The following is a 15,677-nucleotide window of genomic DNA, read 5'->3' as shown; positions in this document are numbered from 1 at the left end:
CTTTAGAATTCCTTCTACGGTTGACAAGTTAGGAATTTGAATAAATCTCTAAGTTTTGTTTAAAGCCCTGCAATTGTTTGTCTTGTCTTAATGAATTTTCGTAATAAATCGCATTTACTATGTTAGTGGCATGAGAAAATATGCTTTGGAGAGATAATATTTTGCACGAAACTGTCAAAAGCTATACTTGATGACTTCATTGACGAATTTTGTCAGACATTTCTGTGACGAAAAACGACTCAAACTGTGTGTTATGCCCTTTGTCGTTAATTGTTGATTGTATATCAATCCGCTTACGCCCATAGTATCAACAAAGTGCTCAAAAGATAATTTCTCCTACAATCTCACTACATTTAATGAGAAACGGTTAATGAGAAGGAAATGAAACTTGCAATAAGCTAAGAGACAATATTCTGACCAAAAGAGGAATTCTCATAACACGACATAAATGAAGTATTGAATAAGAAGTTAGGAGATTTATTTCTTGACCATTTGTATGGGTATCGCGACAGAATAATTAGTGAGGAATGAAAACTTAAAGAGGTGTCCTCAAATCAATTCAGGACATTAGCCGCTGGGTGAGTCATTGTAGGCATTGCTCGATTACCTCGTCTCCGACTGCATTGACTGAGATGTCTTGGGTTGGTTTTCTTATGGTCCTGTGCATCACAGTCAGTTTCGTCTCAGATTCCATGGCCGCGGCGAATATGCAAAATTGGAAGTACAACGGCAAGCGTATGATGTTAAAAGACCGATTACAGAATCGTCGAGAAAAAGAGGTGAGGTGTTTATATGGAGTGAATTGATGAGATATAATTGAAACGGAGACCATTTAATTAGTTTTTTAACCTTGGTAGAAATTGAATTTCACCTGAAGGTCGAATGTCTAAGGGTTTTGCAAATTTTCGAGTTTAAAGCGCGTGAAATACTCTCAGTCCTGTTTCAGGCTTGACAACGTAAAGGCTGGTAATAAGTCACTCAGACGTCGGCATAACTTTGTGGTGTGTGTTCACGGTAAAGTGAAAGCAATACATGAAAACATTAAGTGAAAACTAAGAGATTAGAAGGGAACACACACTGAGACTTCTTCCTTGCAAGTTCAAACAATTTCTTAATTTTAAAACCTGGTAAAGATTGCATCTCTCTCAGTCTGCGATATGCAAATATCCGGTTTGTCTATTAAAATGAATATGCTAAAAAAAGTTTATCTATTGATATTTTTGATGTTAATAACTTTTCTTTCCTTAAACGTCCGCTTTGAAGCTGTTGACGGTCTTAAGTTTCTAGTTTGTACCTCCGCCTATCGTCTGATAAGTCTTTAGAGGCTGTCGTTAACACGTCCATGATAAATGCATGCTACTAAGTATGACAACCAAAGAAAATGTCAATGTTTAGGTCTTCGCACCAGGCTACTAACCATTGTTTAGATAATTCTCAGTGGTATAATTAAGAGGATTTTAAAAGTTTTATTAGCTATTTCACTCTGCATGGAGTTTGCGCTTTTCATTCGAATTCCCATACTTGCTGCAACAAAGATAATTTTAACGGCGATGAAAATAACCGCGATTTAGAGAACTTTTATGACAACATGCCATTAATTTTCTTCTGAGTAAACAACTAATATAGTTTGCATTCCAGTGCAGCAGAATTTCATAATAGATGACTAGGTTCTTTATTTATTTGCAATATTTAAATCATCGGAAGGGTATGAACTGCAATCCCTCTGAAGTGTATTCTCTCGGATTACTTTATTTAGATTTCAATGTGCGTTGTTTTTGCGTCAGTCTATTCAGGATAAGATTGGCTTCGTGAGGTTACACACTCCTCCAATTATCATCTTCCTGCTGTGTAAAGCAAATACCGGTATTAGTTTTGTACGAGACAGCGTCCTCAGGACTGAAAAGCTGTCAAAATCTGATAAACGTAAACTATCAGGGAACCAAGTTTTAGTGTGACACTCGTAGCTAAGCCTGAACCAACGTTTTTATAATGACCCCGTTAAGATGACACAAATTGATTTCCAGGCTCTTTTTTACACCAATCGCTCTGACGAAGGGCTAAAGCTCGAAACGTCAGCCTTTAAACTCTTTACGGTGGCCAATTTACGTTTACAACTCAGTTGTTAACACTACATTATCTTTTTCAACCGGGTGTCTATTTAAAGCCCCTTATACCTACGTGCACCTAATTACATGCAACAGAAGATTGACCCTTGCGGCTCTGTTCATTAAGAGCCATCAGAATTAACGCCACATTTAATTTTTCCGCATAAACGCCAGGTGTGCTTGTATTCATACTCTCCCCACCCATCCCTAGTTGCTTAATGGAATCGAATCCTGATGAGGAGGCAGGTGAATAGTTTTGAAAATTTTGTCACCGGGGTCATGCGTGAAGGGAAAGGAGGATCAGTAGCGCGTGGCCTGGGCCCCGAATGCGAATTTAAAGATATCATGATTGGATTGGAATTGAAAAGCTAGTGAGTAAAGCAATTCTCAGCGGAGCATGTCGTGTCACTTTTTTATATTCTATTTTCCAACTTGCTTTGTCTAATCTTCCCATTTAAAATAGTTTGGACAAGATTCTCTTTTCAGAAAATATAATCAAACCTGGGTAACGCCTTTCAACTTAAGAAAATTTCTCTATCATGTCTATTGTTACCTTGCAGTTTCCAATGAGGAACAAGCTTAGTGAACGAGAACTGTCTCGACTTCGTCCCGGACCACAGGCACCCCAACGTGAGAGAGCATTTAAACGTTTCATGGCTCATAAAGACGCCAAGGTTAACGCAGAACTCCATTAACCACCGCTGGAGTAGACGTTGACTGCATTGCTTGTGAAAGAATCTTTAGGAATAGAATTAGCTAAAAAACGTCTGTAGCATGATCCGTGTAATTTTATTGTCTTACAACTGTTTAGAGTTTCTTTTCAAATGTGGTTGTAGAAGCAACCTTGAGACAACAACGTAAATAAAGTGGTGGCGGTGTTCGTACTTAGGTAACGAGATGGCGGTGACGATCATCGTTGCCCTTATTCTGCTGGGAATAACAGTTCTTTCAGGAAGATGGAAATCTGAAAATCAATTAACTTTACGTGCTTTCTTCAATTTATAAACCTACGCTTTTCCACTGGATTTTGAAGCAACACAAAATTGTTTGAAGATTTCTTCTTAAAATCCGATTCCGTCAAAGCGAATTCTGCCCATGTATACCGAATGAACTTTGGTGACACTTCACCACCCAAACAAATAAATGGAACTTTTATTCAAAAAAGCATAGTTTTTCATCCTTAAAAAATGGAATTTTAATGAAGCCAAATAAGCATTTTTTTGAATTCCTTCTACGGTTGACAAGTTTGGAATTTAAATTAATCTCTAAGTTTCGTTTAAAACCTAGCATTTGTTTGTCTCGTCTTAATGAATTTTCGTAATAAATCGCATTTACTATGTTTGTGGCACGAGAAAAGATGCTTAGGAGAAATGATATCTTTGCACGAAACTGTCAAAAGCTATACTTGATGACTTCATTGACGCATTTATCAGACATTTCTGTGACGAAAAACGACTCAAACTGTGTGTTATGCTCTTTGTCGTTAATTGTTGATTGTATATCAATCCGCTTACGCCCATAGTATCAACAAAGTGCTCAAAAGATAATTTCTCCTTTAAATTCACCACATTGAATGAGAAAAGGTTAATGAGAAGGAAATGAAACTTGCAATAAGCTAAGAGACAATATTCTGACCGAAAGAGGAACTCTCAGAACACGACATAAATGAAGTATTGAATAAGAAGTTAGGAGATTTATTTCTTTACCATTTGTATGGGTATTGCGGTAGAATAATTAATGAGGAATGAAAACTTAAAGGGGTGTCCACAAATCCATTCAGGACATTAGCAGCTGGGTGCGTCATTGTAAGTATTACTCGGTCACCTCGTCTCCGACTGCATTACCTGAGATGTCTTGGGTTGGTTTTCTTATGATCCTGTGCATCACAGTCAGTTTCGTCTCAGATCCCATGGCCGCGATGTTTATTGGGCTAAGGCCCAGCGGCAAGCGTATAATGTTAAAAGACCGATTACAGAATCGTCGAGAAAAAGAGGTAAGGTGTTTATATTGAGTAAACTGATGAGATATAATTGAAATGGAGATCCATTTAAGTAGTTTTTTAACCTTTGCAAAAATTTGAATTTCGCCCAAAGATCGAATGTCGAAGGACTTTGCAAATTTTCGAGTTTAAAGCGCGTGAAATACCCTCAGACTTGTCAAAGGCTTGACAACACAAAGGCCGGTGATAAGTCATATAACCTTTGCAAAAATTTGAATTTCGCCCAAAGATCGAATGTCGAAGGATTTTGCAAATTTTCGAGTTTAAAGCGCGTGAAATACAACACAAAGGCCGGTGATAAGTCACTCAGACGTCGGCATAACTTTGTGGTGTGAGTTCATGGTAAAGTGAAAGCAATACGTGAAAACTAAGAGATTGGAAGGAACATACACTGAGACATCTTCCTTGCAAGTTTAAACAATTTCTTAATTTTAACATCAGGAAAAGATTGCGTATCTCTTAGTCTACGATATGCAAATATCCGGTTTATCCATCAAAATGAATACGTATAAAATATGTCTAACTTTTGACATTTTTGATATCAATAACTTTTAACAGGGAAGGGAAAAGACAATCAATATCGCGTGGCCCGGGTCAGCTTGGCTTATAGTGTTCAGTAAATCGACCTTAAGCGTTTATCGTCAGAAATGACTGCCGAAAGGAAATTTAAGGATATTATGATTGGATCGGAAAAGAAAAGCTCGTGAGTAAAGCAAATCTCAGCGGAGCTTTTTGTGTCATTGGTTTATAATCAATTTTCCAACTTGTATAGTCTCATCTTTCCTTTAAGAGAGTTTGAGCAAGATCCTCTTTTCAGAAGAAATAATTTAGCCTGGCTACCACTTTTTCAACTTCAAGAAAATTTCTCCATCGAGTGTTTTTTACCTTGCATTTTCCATCGAGGAACAAGCTTAGTGAACGAGAGCTGTCTCAACGTAAGAGGGCATTTAAACGTTTCATGGCTCATAAAGACGCAAAGTTTAAGGCGGAACTCCATTAACCACCGCTGGAGTAGACGTTTAGTGTGTTGCAAGCGAAAGAACCTTGGGGAATAGAATTAGCTAGAAAACGTCTGCAGCCTGATCAGTGTAATTTTATTGTCTTACACCTGTTTAGTAGTCGTGGGAGCAAGAGCTCGAGACAACAATGTTGATAAAGTTGTAATAAACCACTTTGGTTAAAAATTCTTTAGTGAGTCACTTTTGATTGATCTATTGCGACAGTGTTGAATAACGATTTTTTCCCGCTCTTATCACAATAAGGTGATAATTAATGAGACTATCAAAAACCCAACCACAAATGATCCCCTTGGTGGACAAAAAGTAACCCCCATATTGAATCAGAAATGATCCCAGATTAAAAAATGATATCATTGTGTGATGGGCTACAAAAGAAACATTCAATGAGTTAGAACGGACATGATACTCGATCAAGTTGATCCCTACGTGTGATTGAACATAACTGCCTAAGAATATAGACCAGAAATGATACACAATCGAAAAATTATCCCAACGTGTTATGGACCATAAATTCTTGACAAATTCGACCAGAGTTGATACCCGATTAAGGAAAAAGATTGATTCCAAATTGTGAGGGACCAATAAATACTTAAGAAAATAGACCAGAAATGATACCCGATCAAAAATGATCCTTACGCGTAATGCATGGCCCATAAATTCTCAAAAGATTAGTGTGCAATGATCCTAGACCAATAATGTTCCCTGTGAATGGACCACAAATGATCCCAACTGGTAGTGGAACAGCTATGATCCCACAATGTGACCAGAAATTATCCAGACCGAATTAAAAATGATTTCAACGTACTGTGGGCCGCAAATGCTCCCGAAATTTGATCAGTAGGAAAAGAAATGAGTGGGACTCTTTACTTTGAATCTCACTCAACGAGTACATCAGAATGAAGCTACTAAATCGGATTTCTGATACATAAAGCTTAACTTCTAGCAATTCGTTCTCGGTGCGGGTGCTTCGCTTTGACCTTGAGCGTGTTCCATGCGTCGGTGTTCGTACTTGGGTGACGAGATGGCGGTGAGGATCATCGTTGCCCTTATTCTGCAGAGTGGCTGTTTTTTCAGGAAGTTGGAAATTTGGCAAGGAAGCACAAATCAAGTAAGTTTGCATAATCAATTGACTTTTCGTGCTTTCTTCAATTTATAAACCTACGCTTTTCCGCTGGATTTTGAATCAACACAAAATTGTTTGAAGATTTTCGAGCGTTCGCAAAGGGTTCAAATAGGACGGAGATGGCTCGACAAGCAAGCTATAAATAACATTACTCTTAGGAAAGATAACTTCATGTCCTTTTTAAGGACACTCAAATGAAATTATGAGTGTCTTACTGAGATAATTTGAATTTTGTTTTCTTTCTCAATTATTATAAAGGGTATAGTACTAGTGTACGTGACGCAAGGCGGGCGTTTTCAGTGAAACCATCGGTTATAGAAATATAAATAGAAAAAAGTAATTACGCAGGAATATTTACTCTAGAGAAGATTGAACAGTTCAGGAAGCCTTGGAAATTAACCTTTGTGTGCTTTTAAGAACGCCCACGGTGGTTGGGAAACGAAAACTAGCAGGGTCACATTTTAAACTTTTAGCAAGCAAGTTGAATTGTTCAAATAGAACCCTAAAATACTACGCACTGAAAGGAAATCGGCTTTAATCGATAACTCTATGATAAATTCATTATTGCAAGATGATGTTAGGCGTAGCTGACACATAGTCAATACTATTACGTCTCTGTATGTCATTAAATGTCCACACTGTACACTGAAAATAAATAAAGCGGACATTTCATGCAAATGAGTGGAAATTGGACCAGCATTGATCGTTTTTGAAATAGGGTCAAGAAGAGACTCAATTAAAACGCTGAGATGAAAACACTTACACTCTCTACTTGCATTTGATGAAAAAAGCAAAGATACGAATGAAATCAATTAGGGTGAAGACTGATTGGAAGAAAAATGGAAGAGAAAAAGGTTTTCAGTTACAACATACATCAAAAGCGAGAAAATAAGTTCAATAAAATTCTCCTCCCACGCTAACTTGATTTCTGTAAGAGTGCTTCAGACATTGTTAAAATGTCATTATGGTAGGACCTATAGGTAAACAAACTGGTGCAATTTCAATTTTTTTACCTGTTGACTTTCATTTAGATTTTTTCTCACGCTCAGTTTCCTTTGTGTGATTCATTTGCTAGAATGCATCCCAAATAACGAATCCTCAATCCAAAAATTACTGCTTATTGATGTTTGTCGATGCCATCCGTTTGCTTCTTGGGTAAGTTACCAAAAGTAAATTGTTACTTTTAAACAATAGTATTCTACCGAATATGACTATAGATAGTAACTCATTCAGCGGGAGAAAATATTTTACTGTGGTGAACTTTTTCTTCAATCGTACAACAACAAAACCAATTGATAATGCAGCGTGAATCCAAATTGTAGTTATGTTATCCTGAAAAATCCAACCTTTCCAAAATTCTATTCAGTTGTTGTAAACATTTGACTACAAACGTCACTATTTTGAATTTTCTAAGCAGGTTGGCCTCACAGACTATACCGCCCATTTCATGGTTAAACTCGAACCGAATCAATTCGAACGGAGACACGAACTAAATAAAAACGTGAAAGCCAATAACTAGATCATTAGCTGCATGTCTACTTCCCCGCTATTTTAGTGGGATTTTTGGACGTCATGTCATGCATGTGCAGCCAGGTTGCCCAGCAATATTCAAAATCGCTGCGTCCGTAGTCGGATTTTTGGTGCGGTTTGTTTAAACTACAACATAAAATAAGAAAGCAAAAACAAAAACTAAAACAACCTAAAAACACAGTATTTAGCAAAGCTTTTCTAGAGTAAAAGAAGGCGATACAAATATATTTGGTTTTAGTTTCCTCATAGCAACTGCTAGTTATTGGATGATAAATACCTCACAACGATAGTGTCAGAGCTCACAAGGCGCGCATCCTCCAAAGGCTTGAAATACCTCGAAGAAAAATCACAACCCACCGGGTTATGTAAATTTTTTCATTGTGTCACAATACGGTGAATATTGATTTTAAATTTTGCTGTGTTTAGGCTGCGGTTTCAGTGAAGGTTTAATCGCTAAGTACTAAAGCTTTCGTAATTCTGCAGTGAAGCGTTCTGCCATGGAATGGAACTCAAAACTCGATGGTCCTCTAAACATTTGATTATTAAAAGGTCAAATTTCATATTCGATTACTCTGCCATACTTTGCTCGATCAAACTAATTCAAGATAGGCCTCAGCGGTTTATTGTGTGAGTAAAAGAGCTCTGTGAGGTATTTTTAAAAATAACATTAACTAAGTATGCGGCAGAGCAGTTAAAAATATGATAAGCAAATGGTAATCTATGATGTGTCGCGACGACGTATGTTTTGCCTTAAAGGTTTCTTCGAAAAAGATTCAAGTGTTAGTCAAAGAACTTAGTTTGAGATTTTTGTTCATGAAATTAGTTGTGAACATTCAGTAAAGATGCGAAACGGCCTATCATAAGAAAGATAACCAAATTGTTGGTTAAGATCCGTCTTTGCCGAATAATTTCCTTTGAAGATACATTCACCCTAGATAAGAACCTCCCTGCTAAATAATTTACAATTTCTGTTCTAACAAGGCAAATTTGATTTTAATTGGGCTAGGTACACAATTGAGCTCAGAGCCTCAGACAGGGTCTCAAAAGTTCACAATAGGAGAGAGAAAAAATTTGAATTTGGTATACATCTATCAAAGACATCTGTTCACTCATCAATCATTGATGTCTAAAAACCGACAAAAAGTCGACTTCACAAGGTGAATTTCTCTTGGAAAACGCCTAATGAAAGCAATTTGTAGGTTACCACGACTAGTAACTGTTGATAAGTATTGTTTTAACAGAATATGTTTGAATTAATTTGCAGAATTCTTTAAATTTAAAGCGAAATGGCTTTATGGCTTAAACAAGGTGATGTTGTCTTTCAAAGCGACTCAAGATTGCTATCAAGAAGTCTTATTCAGACTTTTTTTATTTGGCTGACCTGGTTAAATATTTTTTTCTAAAACTGGTTTTAAAAGTTGTCTTTTATTTCAAGGAATTGCAAGGGAGCTTTGTAAACGTATAGAAGACTACAGCTTATCTAATAAAATTCATTACTACTGATAAATCCTTAAGGTTATGGAAAGTAAAATTTGAATACATACATTTGAGAAACGAGAGAAAATCGTAACACCGAGAGTTTTTCAAGTCACTTATCCAAGTACGTGCCCTGTCCAAGAGGCCTTCACGCCACGGACAGGACGTGAGTGGAAAAAAAAACCATCAAGAACTCTACTTTCAGTTTTGATTAAAATTTTATGTTATTAAAATTGATGTCGTCGTTATGTATTTTGAGCGTGTCTCCTACAGGATTGTAAGAGATTGGATAACATAAGTGACTGGTTTTTCTTTTTTTCTTCTTTTTTCTCACAGGAAGAAATAATTTTGCAAAGGTAAGAATTTTCAAGAAGGATTTTAATCTCAAGAAAAATAGGTCTCTTTGCATATCTACTTGTGAGCCACTCAACGCGTGGATAACCCGGCAAATCTTGTCCGATTCTTCCACAAAAATATCTTAGCAATGATTGGTGACATAAGCAGAGGAAGATCAGGTGGATTGAGAACAATTGATACCTTAAATTACATTACCTATATTACGATAATTTCTTTAGGCCGTAGCAATTTTTGTTGCCAGAATTGCCAACCGCTCAAAAGTGAATTGAGATACGTTCACTGATGCACTTAGTATTCTTGTAAGTAAACATTGATACGATTTTGGACGAAGCTAAATTTAAAGAGAAAATTTGGTCATGCCTCAGAAAATTGTTCTTGAGTGTTTTTTAGAACATTTCTCCTTAGAGAATGATGCGCATTAAATCTAGAGAGAGCTCGGAAACCACTTTAGAAGAATCAAAGATTTTAAACCCGAAGGTCTGAAAAATGCAAAATCGAGCCAAATGATAAGATTAAGTGGAAATGGGTGAAAGCTTTTTAAACTTGACTGTATGTCAAATAGAGGTTCAAAAGCCTCAATATTTTATGAGAAGGAGTTTAAGGAAATCTGATAGAATATTTTTTAATTAAGTTTAGCATGTTCTTGATACCAAGAGAAACTGATCGATATCAACTTCCGTGAGCTGATGCTTGATTATATGAAGTCATTATGTGGCGTCGAGGTCTTTCCCAATTGTTTAGCTGTGAAATAGGAGAGTACTCGTCATGTAAGGCAGATGCTTGAGACCCAAAAAAGTTCTGCATGAGCTAAGGGAATCTATGGAGGAGAAGAACGTTAGAATCAGTAATGATTACTTGTCCGAATAGATATAATTGGAGAAAGGTAAAGAGGAGATTATCATATAATAATAACAAGAAACAAAAGACCCAAATCAGAAAATGTTGTTTTAAAGACACCGTACGCACTCGTGTATTTATAGCTAAAATTAGTCCACTTGAGTTTTTAGTGATCGTTTTATATGAATACGTAGTGAAGAGAAGAAATCACAAGGGTCGAGAAAGACGGAAGAAACCTGGGCGTGCAAGAAAGAAAGTATCTTCATTGATTTGTTTTTGAAGTTCACAATGACACTCCTTGCGTATAAAGTGCCTTCTAGGCGATAAAAGATCGTAGGCAAGGTTTTGTGTTCTAACACACTTAAGATACTAGGAAATCGATTTGAAAAACTGAAGTGATCATTGGTTCTGTAACTCTTTGTACATAATCTTAAATCTCTTATCTGTTTATTTGTATTTTTGCCTTGTCAAAGTTGAAAATGAATTAATTTTCCTTTTCGTGTTGCTGACTTGGTGTACCCAAGCTTCGTGTCAACCTGTTTTATGGGAACTAGGACAGAAGTTTGCGTGTTCTCCTTTCCAATATATTGAGCCTGTGAGAGGAGTTCGACAATAGATACGTGAGAAATTTAACAGACGTCTTTCCCTTTCGTGCGGTGAGATGCGGAAGAGAAGCTGTTACTGTTGGTGTTTTAATGAGAAGACTCTCTTCGAGAACATTCATCTTCTTGTCAATTGGCCCGAAGATTTTGCATGAATTGTTAAAAAGGAAAAGACACTTTAAGTACTGCCAAAAATTAATTAAATTTTAAATCCACAATGTGCTTTGAAATTAAAACTTTTGGTTATCTTCCAAATGTATTCAATTACCAAAACGAACTTGCGAATTTCTATTTGCAATAATTGTAAACAATGTTCTTTACAATCACACAGCAATTTCGATTTTTTATTGTTCGATATTTCTTAAAAAGTTGTTTTGGCCCGAATAAATGAATTAGCGTTTGTATTTTTTTACATTTGGGGTATGACCGTCTCACATGCAAGATCACATATGGCCCATACTGGCTGTCGTTAGATATTGAGCCTATTTGACATTTGACTGTCTGACAAAAGTAATATCACATCCAAAGTATTATTACTTACGACCATGGTTCCGTTTATACAGGTAGTCAAGAGAGTCCTATACAAGATGTCAACTTTGAGCCACTGCCTTCAATCATTTTAATTCCACAATCAGAAGTTTTACTGTTTCAGAGGAAAGAGAGGAAATCTGCGAGGGAAATATTTACATAGTTTAGGCGATAGATGTGCGACATGGTCAACATAGCTTTTACCTGGAAGGAAGTGGAGGATGCAAATTCGAGAGGAGATTTATGATCCTAAGCATCAGATTACTTGTTACAAGCGATGAAATTTGAAAATCAATTAAATCTTTCGCGGACATGATCGTTTGAGTTTTCAACTACTTTGAAGTTTTTATGCTGTAGGAAACTCTTCGGATTCAGCATGTTTGACAATTATAGTACGAGTAACCAGACTGGTGATGATATGGGCAATGATGGATGCACGCAACACGTAACTACAAAGGCCGAGAACGTTGGGAAGCTATCAGCCTACGTCATCGTATTTGCAATTTCACTCTTTGGGAATATTCTCATTTTGAATGTAATCTGCAAAAGCAAGAATATCCACAGAAACACCAACCTTTTGATTCTGAATATGGCCATCTCGGATCTAGTCATACCAGTTTTTGTGATCCCTAGAAGAGTTATACAAATCGCTCTGGAATTACCCTCAGCCAAATGGATCCTCTCTGGAGTAACAGGAGAAATAACTTGCAAGCTGCAGACGTTCATGCAGGATTTTTCCGGTCTGGTCTCAACCCTTACACTGGTTCTAATATCCCTAGAAAGACTAGTGGCCGTCGCATTTCCACTCCGCGCCAAAATGGTCACATACAGGTTACGGGTGAATATGATAATTTTGTCTTGGGTGGTTAGCGCAGCCATCCATGCTCCATACTTCTACATCTTCAAACTATTTGAATTTAACTCTGAAGTGTACTGCATTGCATCCTGGGAGCCTGCTTTTGAAGAGCCCTCGACTGGGAAATTCTACATCACCTTTCTTTGTATTTCAGTGATTTTAATTCCGTTTAGTCTTTTAGCTGGCATATACACAGTTATAGTGTCGATTCTGATCAGGCAAAGGAACCACTTGCGAGATGCAGTTCGTGGAGGAATTATACGAGACAAAATGAACAGAAATGTACTGAAAATGGCTGTGACAATTGTTGTGATATTTGCCATTTGTTGGGCTCCTCTCAATATCAATCTGCTTCTTTTGACATTTTTCAGGAAATCTCAAAACGCGTGGTGCAATCCTCCTGCTTTTGCATTCACTGCCGAGTTCCTTGTGATCGCCAACGCCGCTATCAATCCGTTTGTATATTTTGGCTTCGTGGAAAATTATCGACGCAATCTTAAGAGAGTTCTCACCAAGTCTATCTTAAGTACGAACGTTAGGAAAACTGGAAAGAGGCTAAGTGTTCGTCGCGAAACATTTGAACTGACATCTATAACTTGCGATAGAGTGCCCAGCTCTGAGAACGTGGTCTCAGGAATTTGGATGATCTCGTCAAAGAGACTAGACTCAACAAGACGCAGGAGCGAAGTAACAATGGTGGAGAACCTGTAACTTAATGAACACTGATTCATCAGTACTCCTTGTAATTTGATATTTGAATTAAGAGTTTGTTTGCATATCGCTAATATGGAATAGGCTCTGGAATTATTGTTATTAGAAAGATTGTTTAGGTTAGCCTATGGCTGGAATGTGGTGTAAACTAAATGACAAATAATCAAAACATGCCCAGTCGTGATGGTGATCTTTTTTAATATGGAGTAAAAGGAGAAAAATACTGTTTTTTATTGGTCGGGGAAGAATTAGGTGATAAATCAAAGGGAAGTAGAAATTGTGATGCACAATTCTCTCTGTGTCCTTTATTTCAAAGATTTGACGAACTTTAAAGACAGGCGCGATTTCTTAAGGAGAGAAATACATGATTATGGCCTTTTTAGCAGATTGTTAGGAGTGATAACTGAATAAAGAGTTTTAGAGGCCATTTTAGCATCAATCCTCGGGGTTGAAATTCGTGTAGAGCCGTTTGAATAATAGGAAAACTACTTTACCAAGAGAGACCTCGTATCGCTCTAGAAAGAGTTTAGTCGATGGGTTGCTTGTCAATAAATTTTATTGCATTATGAAAGACCTGTCAACATTTACTAATGCATCCTTCGCAGTTGACAACATTCAGTCATTTCTATATCTTTTATGTAAGAGATGCATCTAAAATCGAGCTGATATAATTGAGTTTAGCACCTCCTTGACGCCGACCATCATCGGTTTAGGAACTTAAACCAAAATAAATAAATATATTATGCTTCTACTTAACATTATCGATATGATACATGTTTTATATAGAAAAAGACCTAACAACGTGCATGTACCATTGTGAAATATCTTCCAAGGTTCTAGTGAAGCGAAATTTTCTGATTTTATGCCTCGAGCTAACGAGAAATAGCTAAACAGGATAAAAATAATGATAGTAAATAAGAAAATAACAAATATGGTTGTTACCCTTGGATGAAATTGATTTCAATGGACTGTAAATCTAACAAGCAGCTTCTTTCCGTATTGTAAAATAACAACAATAGAAATAAAATGGGTTGATAGCTAAAAAAAAGTTGGCTGTTTTTCATTTCACACTTTCAACAACTTTTCCCATGGGGGTTCCGTGCGTTAGCAAGTTATTTTTCTTTGTTGAATTTAGGACGAGTTTTCCTGCAAAATCAGTCGAAATGCTTTCTCTAGGGAGTGCTTGGTAAATGGGCGGGCGGGAAGGGGGGAGTGAGTATTTTCGTTAAAATTCTCGCTGTGCACACTATCTTTCTATTTTTATGCCCTTAGCTTGTGGTATATTTGTGTATAAGCTCGTAACGTCCGTTTACACCAGCATCACTTCTTTCGGAAACTTTGATTTTCCTACGAAGTTGATGAAGTCTGTTTAGTGTATCTTTGGGGTATGACTTATGTTGTTTTGCGATCGGCTGAAGAATTTTATCTACGTAACAGGATAGCTTTTCTGTTGGTCTTTCCGTAGGTTGAGTTTTTGTGTCTCATTAACTTAGACTGTAAATACATCGGGTGGAAACGGTCTTTTTAAGCCGGCTAAACATGTCTTAAGTAAATCTTTGTCTTCCGCCATAATGAGAGTTCATTATTCATATTGTAATGGTTATAATTTGTCTATCAGTTTAAATAAGGCGGTGAACTCGAGCAACTTGGGTTTAACCAGGCGGGATCGGGATGAAAATGTTCATTTCGGTGGGATAACGGGATGGAATGAAAAATAGCGATAATACATTTAGCTTTTTTAAAAACTGCTTTTTATGGAGGTGGGGGATTCCAGGTAAGTGGGGTAACCCGCTTAACCGTGGTCAAAAAATAGCCCGCTTTTGTATAGAATCCCGGTATTCCCAGGTGAAGTCTCAAGAGGTTGTTGGAGCGCTTTCAAATGTAACATGAACCCAACCTCAGCTATAGATAATAAATTTCGGATATAACGAAGAAATGTCTGCTCTCCTGATATCTCATGATATTACTTGACTGACCTGGTATCACCGTTTGAAGTAAAGTAGCAAAACATTGCAAGAAACTGAAAAAGGTTTACCAAAATGAATCTTTCAATCTAACATTTGCTGGCGTTTTTTGACATTTGTTCTCTAACATAAAGGAGAGTTCTATGCTGTAAGAGGAGATAAAGAGAAACATTTTACTGTAATATTTCAAAAACTATGATAAACGTTCTTACGACACAAGAAAACAGATATATGTTATTTCGACCGCTAAGCAGTGGTTTGAGGTCCTATGGTCTACCAAAATAAAATAAGTTATGGCAGTTATAGGTCTGAAATCTAAATGCCATGATATAAAAGGAAATAGAGGAAACACGTACTGCTTGTTAAATAAATAATAACAAAGAACTAACAATGGCGTGCATTGTGCTCCAACTAACAAGAAAATATACTCTATCTGGTTTGCTTTATCGGCTGTCTCACCAGAGTACGGCAAAGAAAAACTTTTCGAAGTCCCGCTCAGAAAATCAATCTAAGACCATCGGATTTCGCGCTCCAGTGCTCTTCCATTGAGCTACAAATATTAGTTATTCC

The 15,677-nt window shown here is 36.9% G+C and overlaps 1 protein-coding gene and 1 long non-coding RNA gene across 5 annotated transcripts; both read left to right on the top strand.

Annotated features, from left to right (window-relative positions):
* The first annotated feature begins 566 nt into the window (after positions 1-566).
* LOC149035269 (uncharacterized) lies at positions 567-3,269 on the top strand. The gene is made up of 2 exons (XR_016182552.1): positions 567-779; positions 2,666-3,269. It is a non-coding gene; the product is annotated as an uncharacterized LOC149035269 (long non-coding RNA).
* Positions 3,270-7,237: 3,968 nt separating this feature from the next.
* On the top strand, positions 7,238-14,191 carry LOC149035268 (QRFP-like peptide receptor). Of its 4 annotated transcripts, none has more exons than XM_089192375.1 (3): positions 7,238-7,401; positions 9,589-9,767; positions 11,612-14,191. In XM_089192375.1, exon 3 carries the CDS (start codon positions 11,953-11,955, stop codon positions 13,141-13,143), a length of 1,191 nt encoding a protein of 396 aa, XP_089048501.1. In that variant the 5' UTR covers positions 7,238-7,401; positions 9,589-9,767; positions 11,612-11,952; the 3' UTR covers positions 13,144-14,191. The 4 variants fall into 4 exon arrangements, with proteins under 4 accessions (XP_089048501.1, XP_089048502.1, XP_089048500.1 ...); XM_089192376.1 differs by having other exon boundaries at positions 7,267-7,401; positions 9,589-9,608; XM_089192374.1 differs by lacking the exon at positions 9,589-9,767 and having other exon boundaries at positions 7,276-7,401.
* The last annotated feature ends 1,486 nt before the right edge of the window (positions 14,192-15,677 follow it).

The sequence above is a fragment of the Pocillopora damicornis genome, chromosome 13, assembly GCF_964200805.1.
Source record: "Pocillopora damicornis chromosome 13, jaPocDami1.2, whole genome shotgun sequence".
In the NCBI taxonomy this organism is placed as follows: domain Eukaryota; kingdom Metazoa; phylum Cnidaria; class Anthozoa; order Scleractinia; family Pocilloporidae; genus Pocillopora; species Pocillopora damicornis.
The sequence above is the reverse complement of the archived record's forward strand: the minus strand, read 5'-3'. Positions and strand labels throughout refer to the sequence as shown.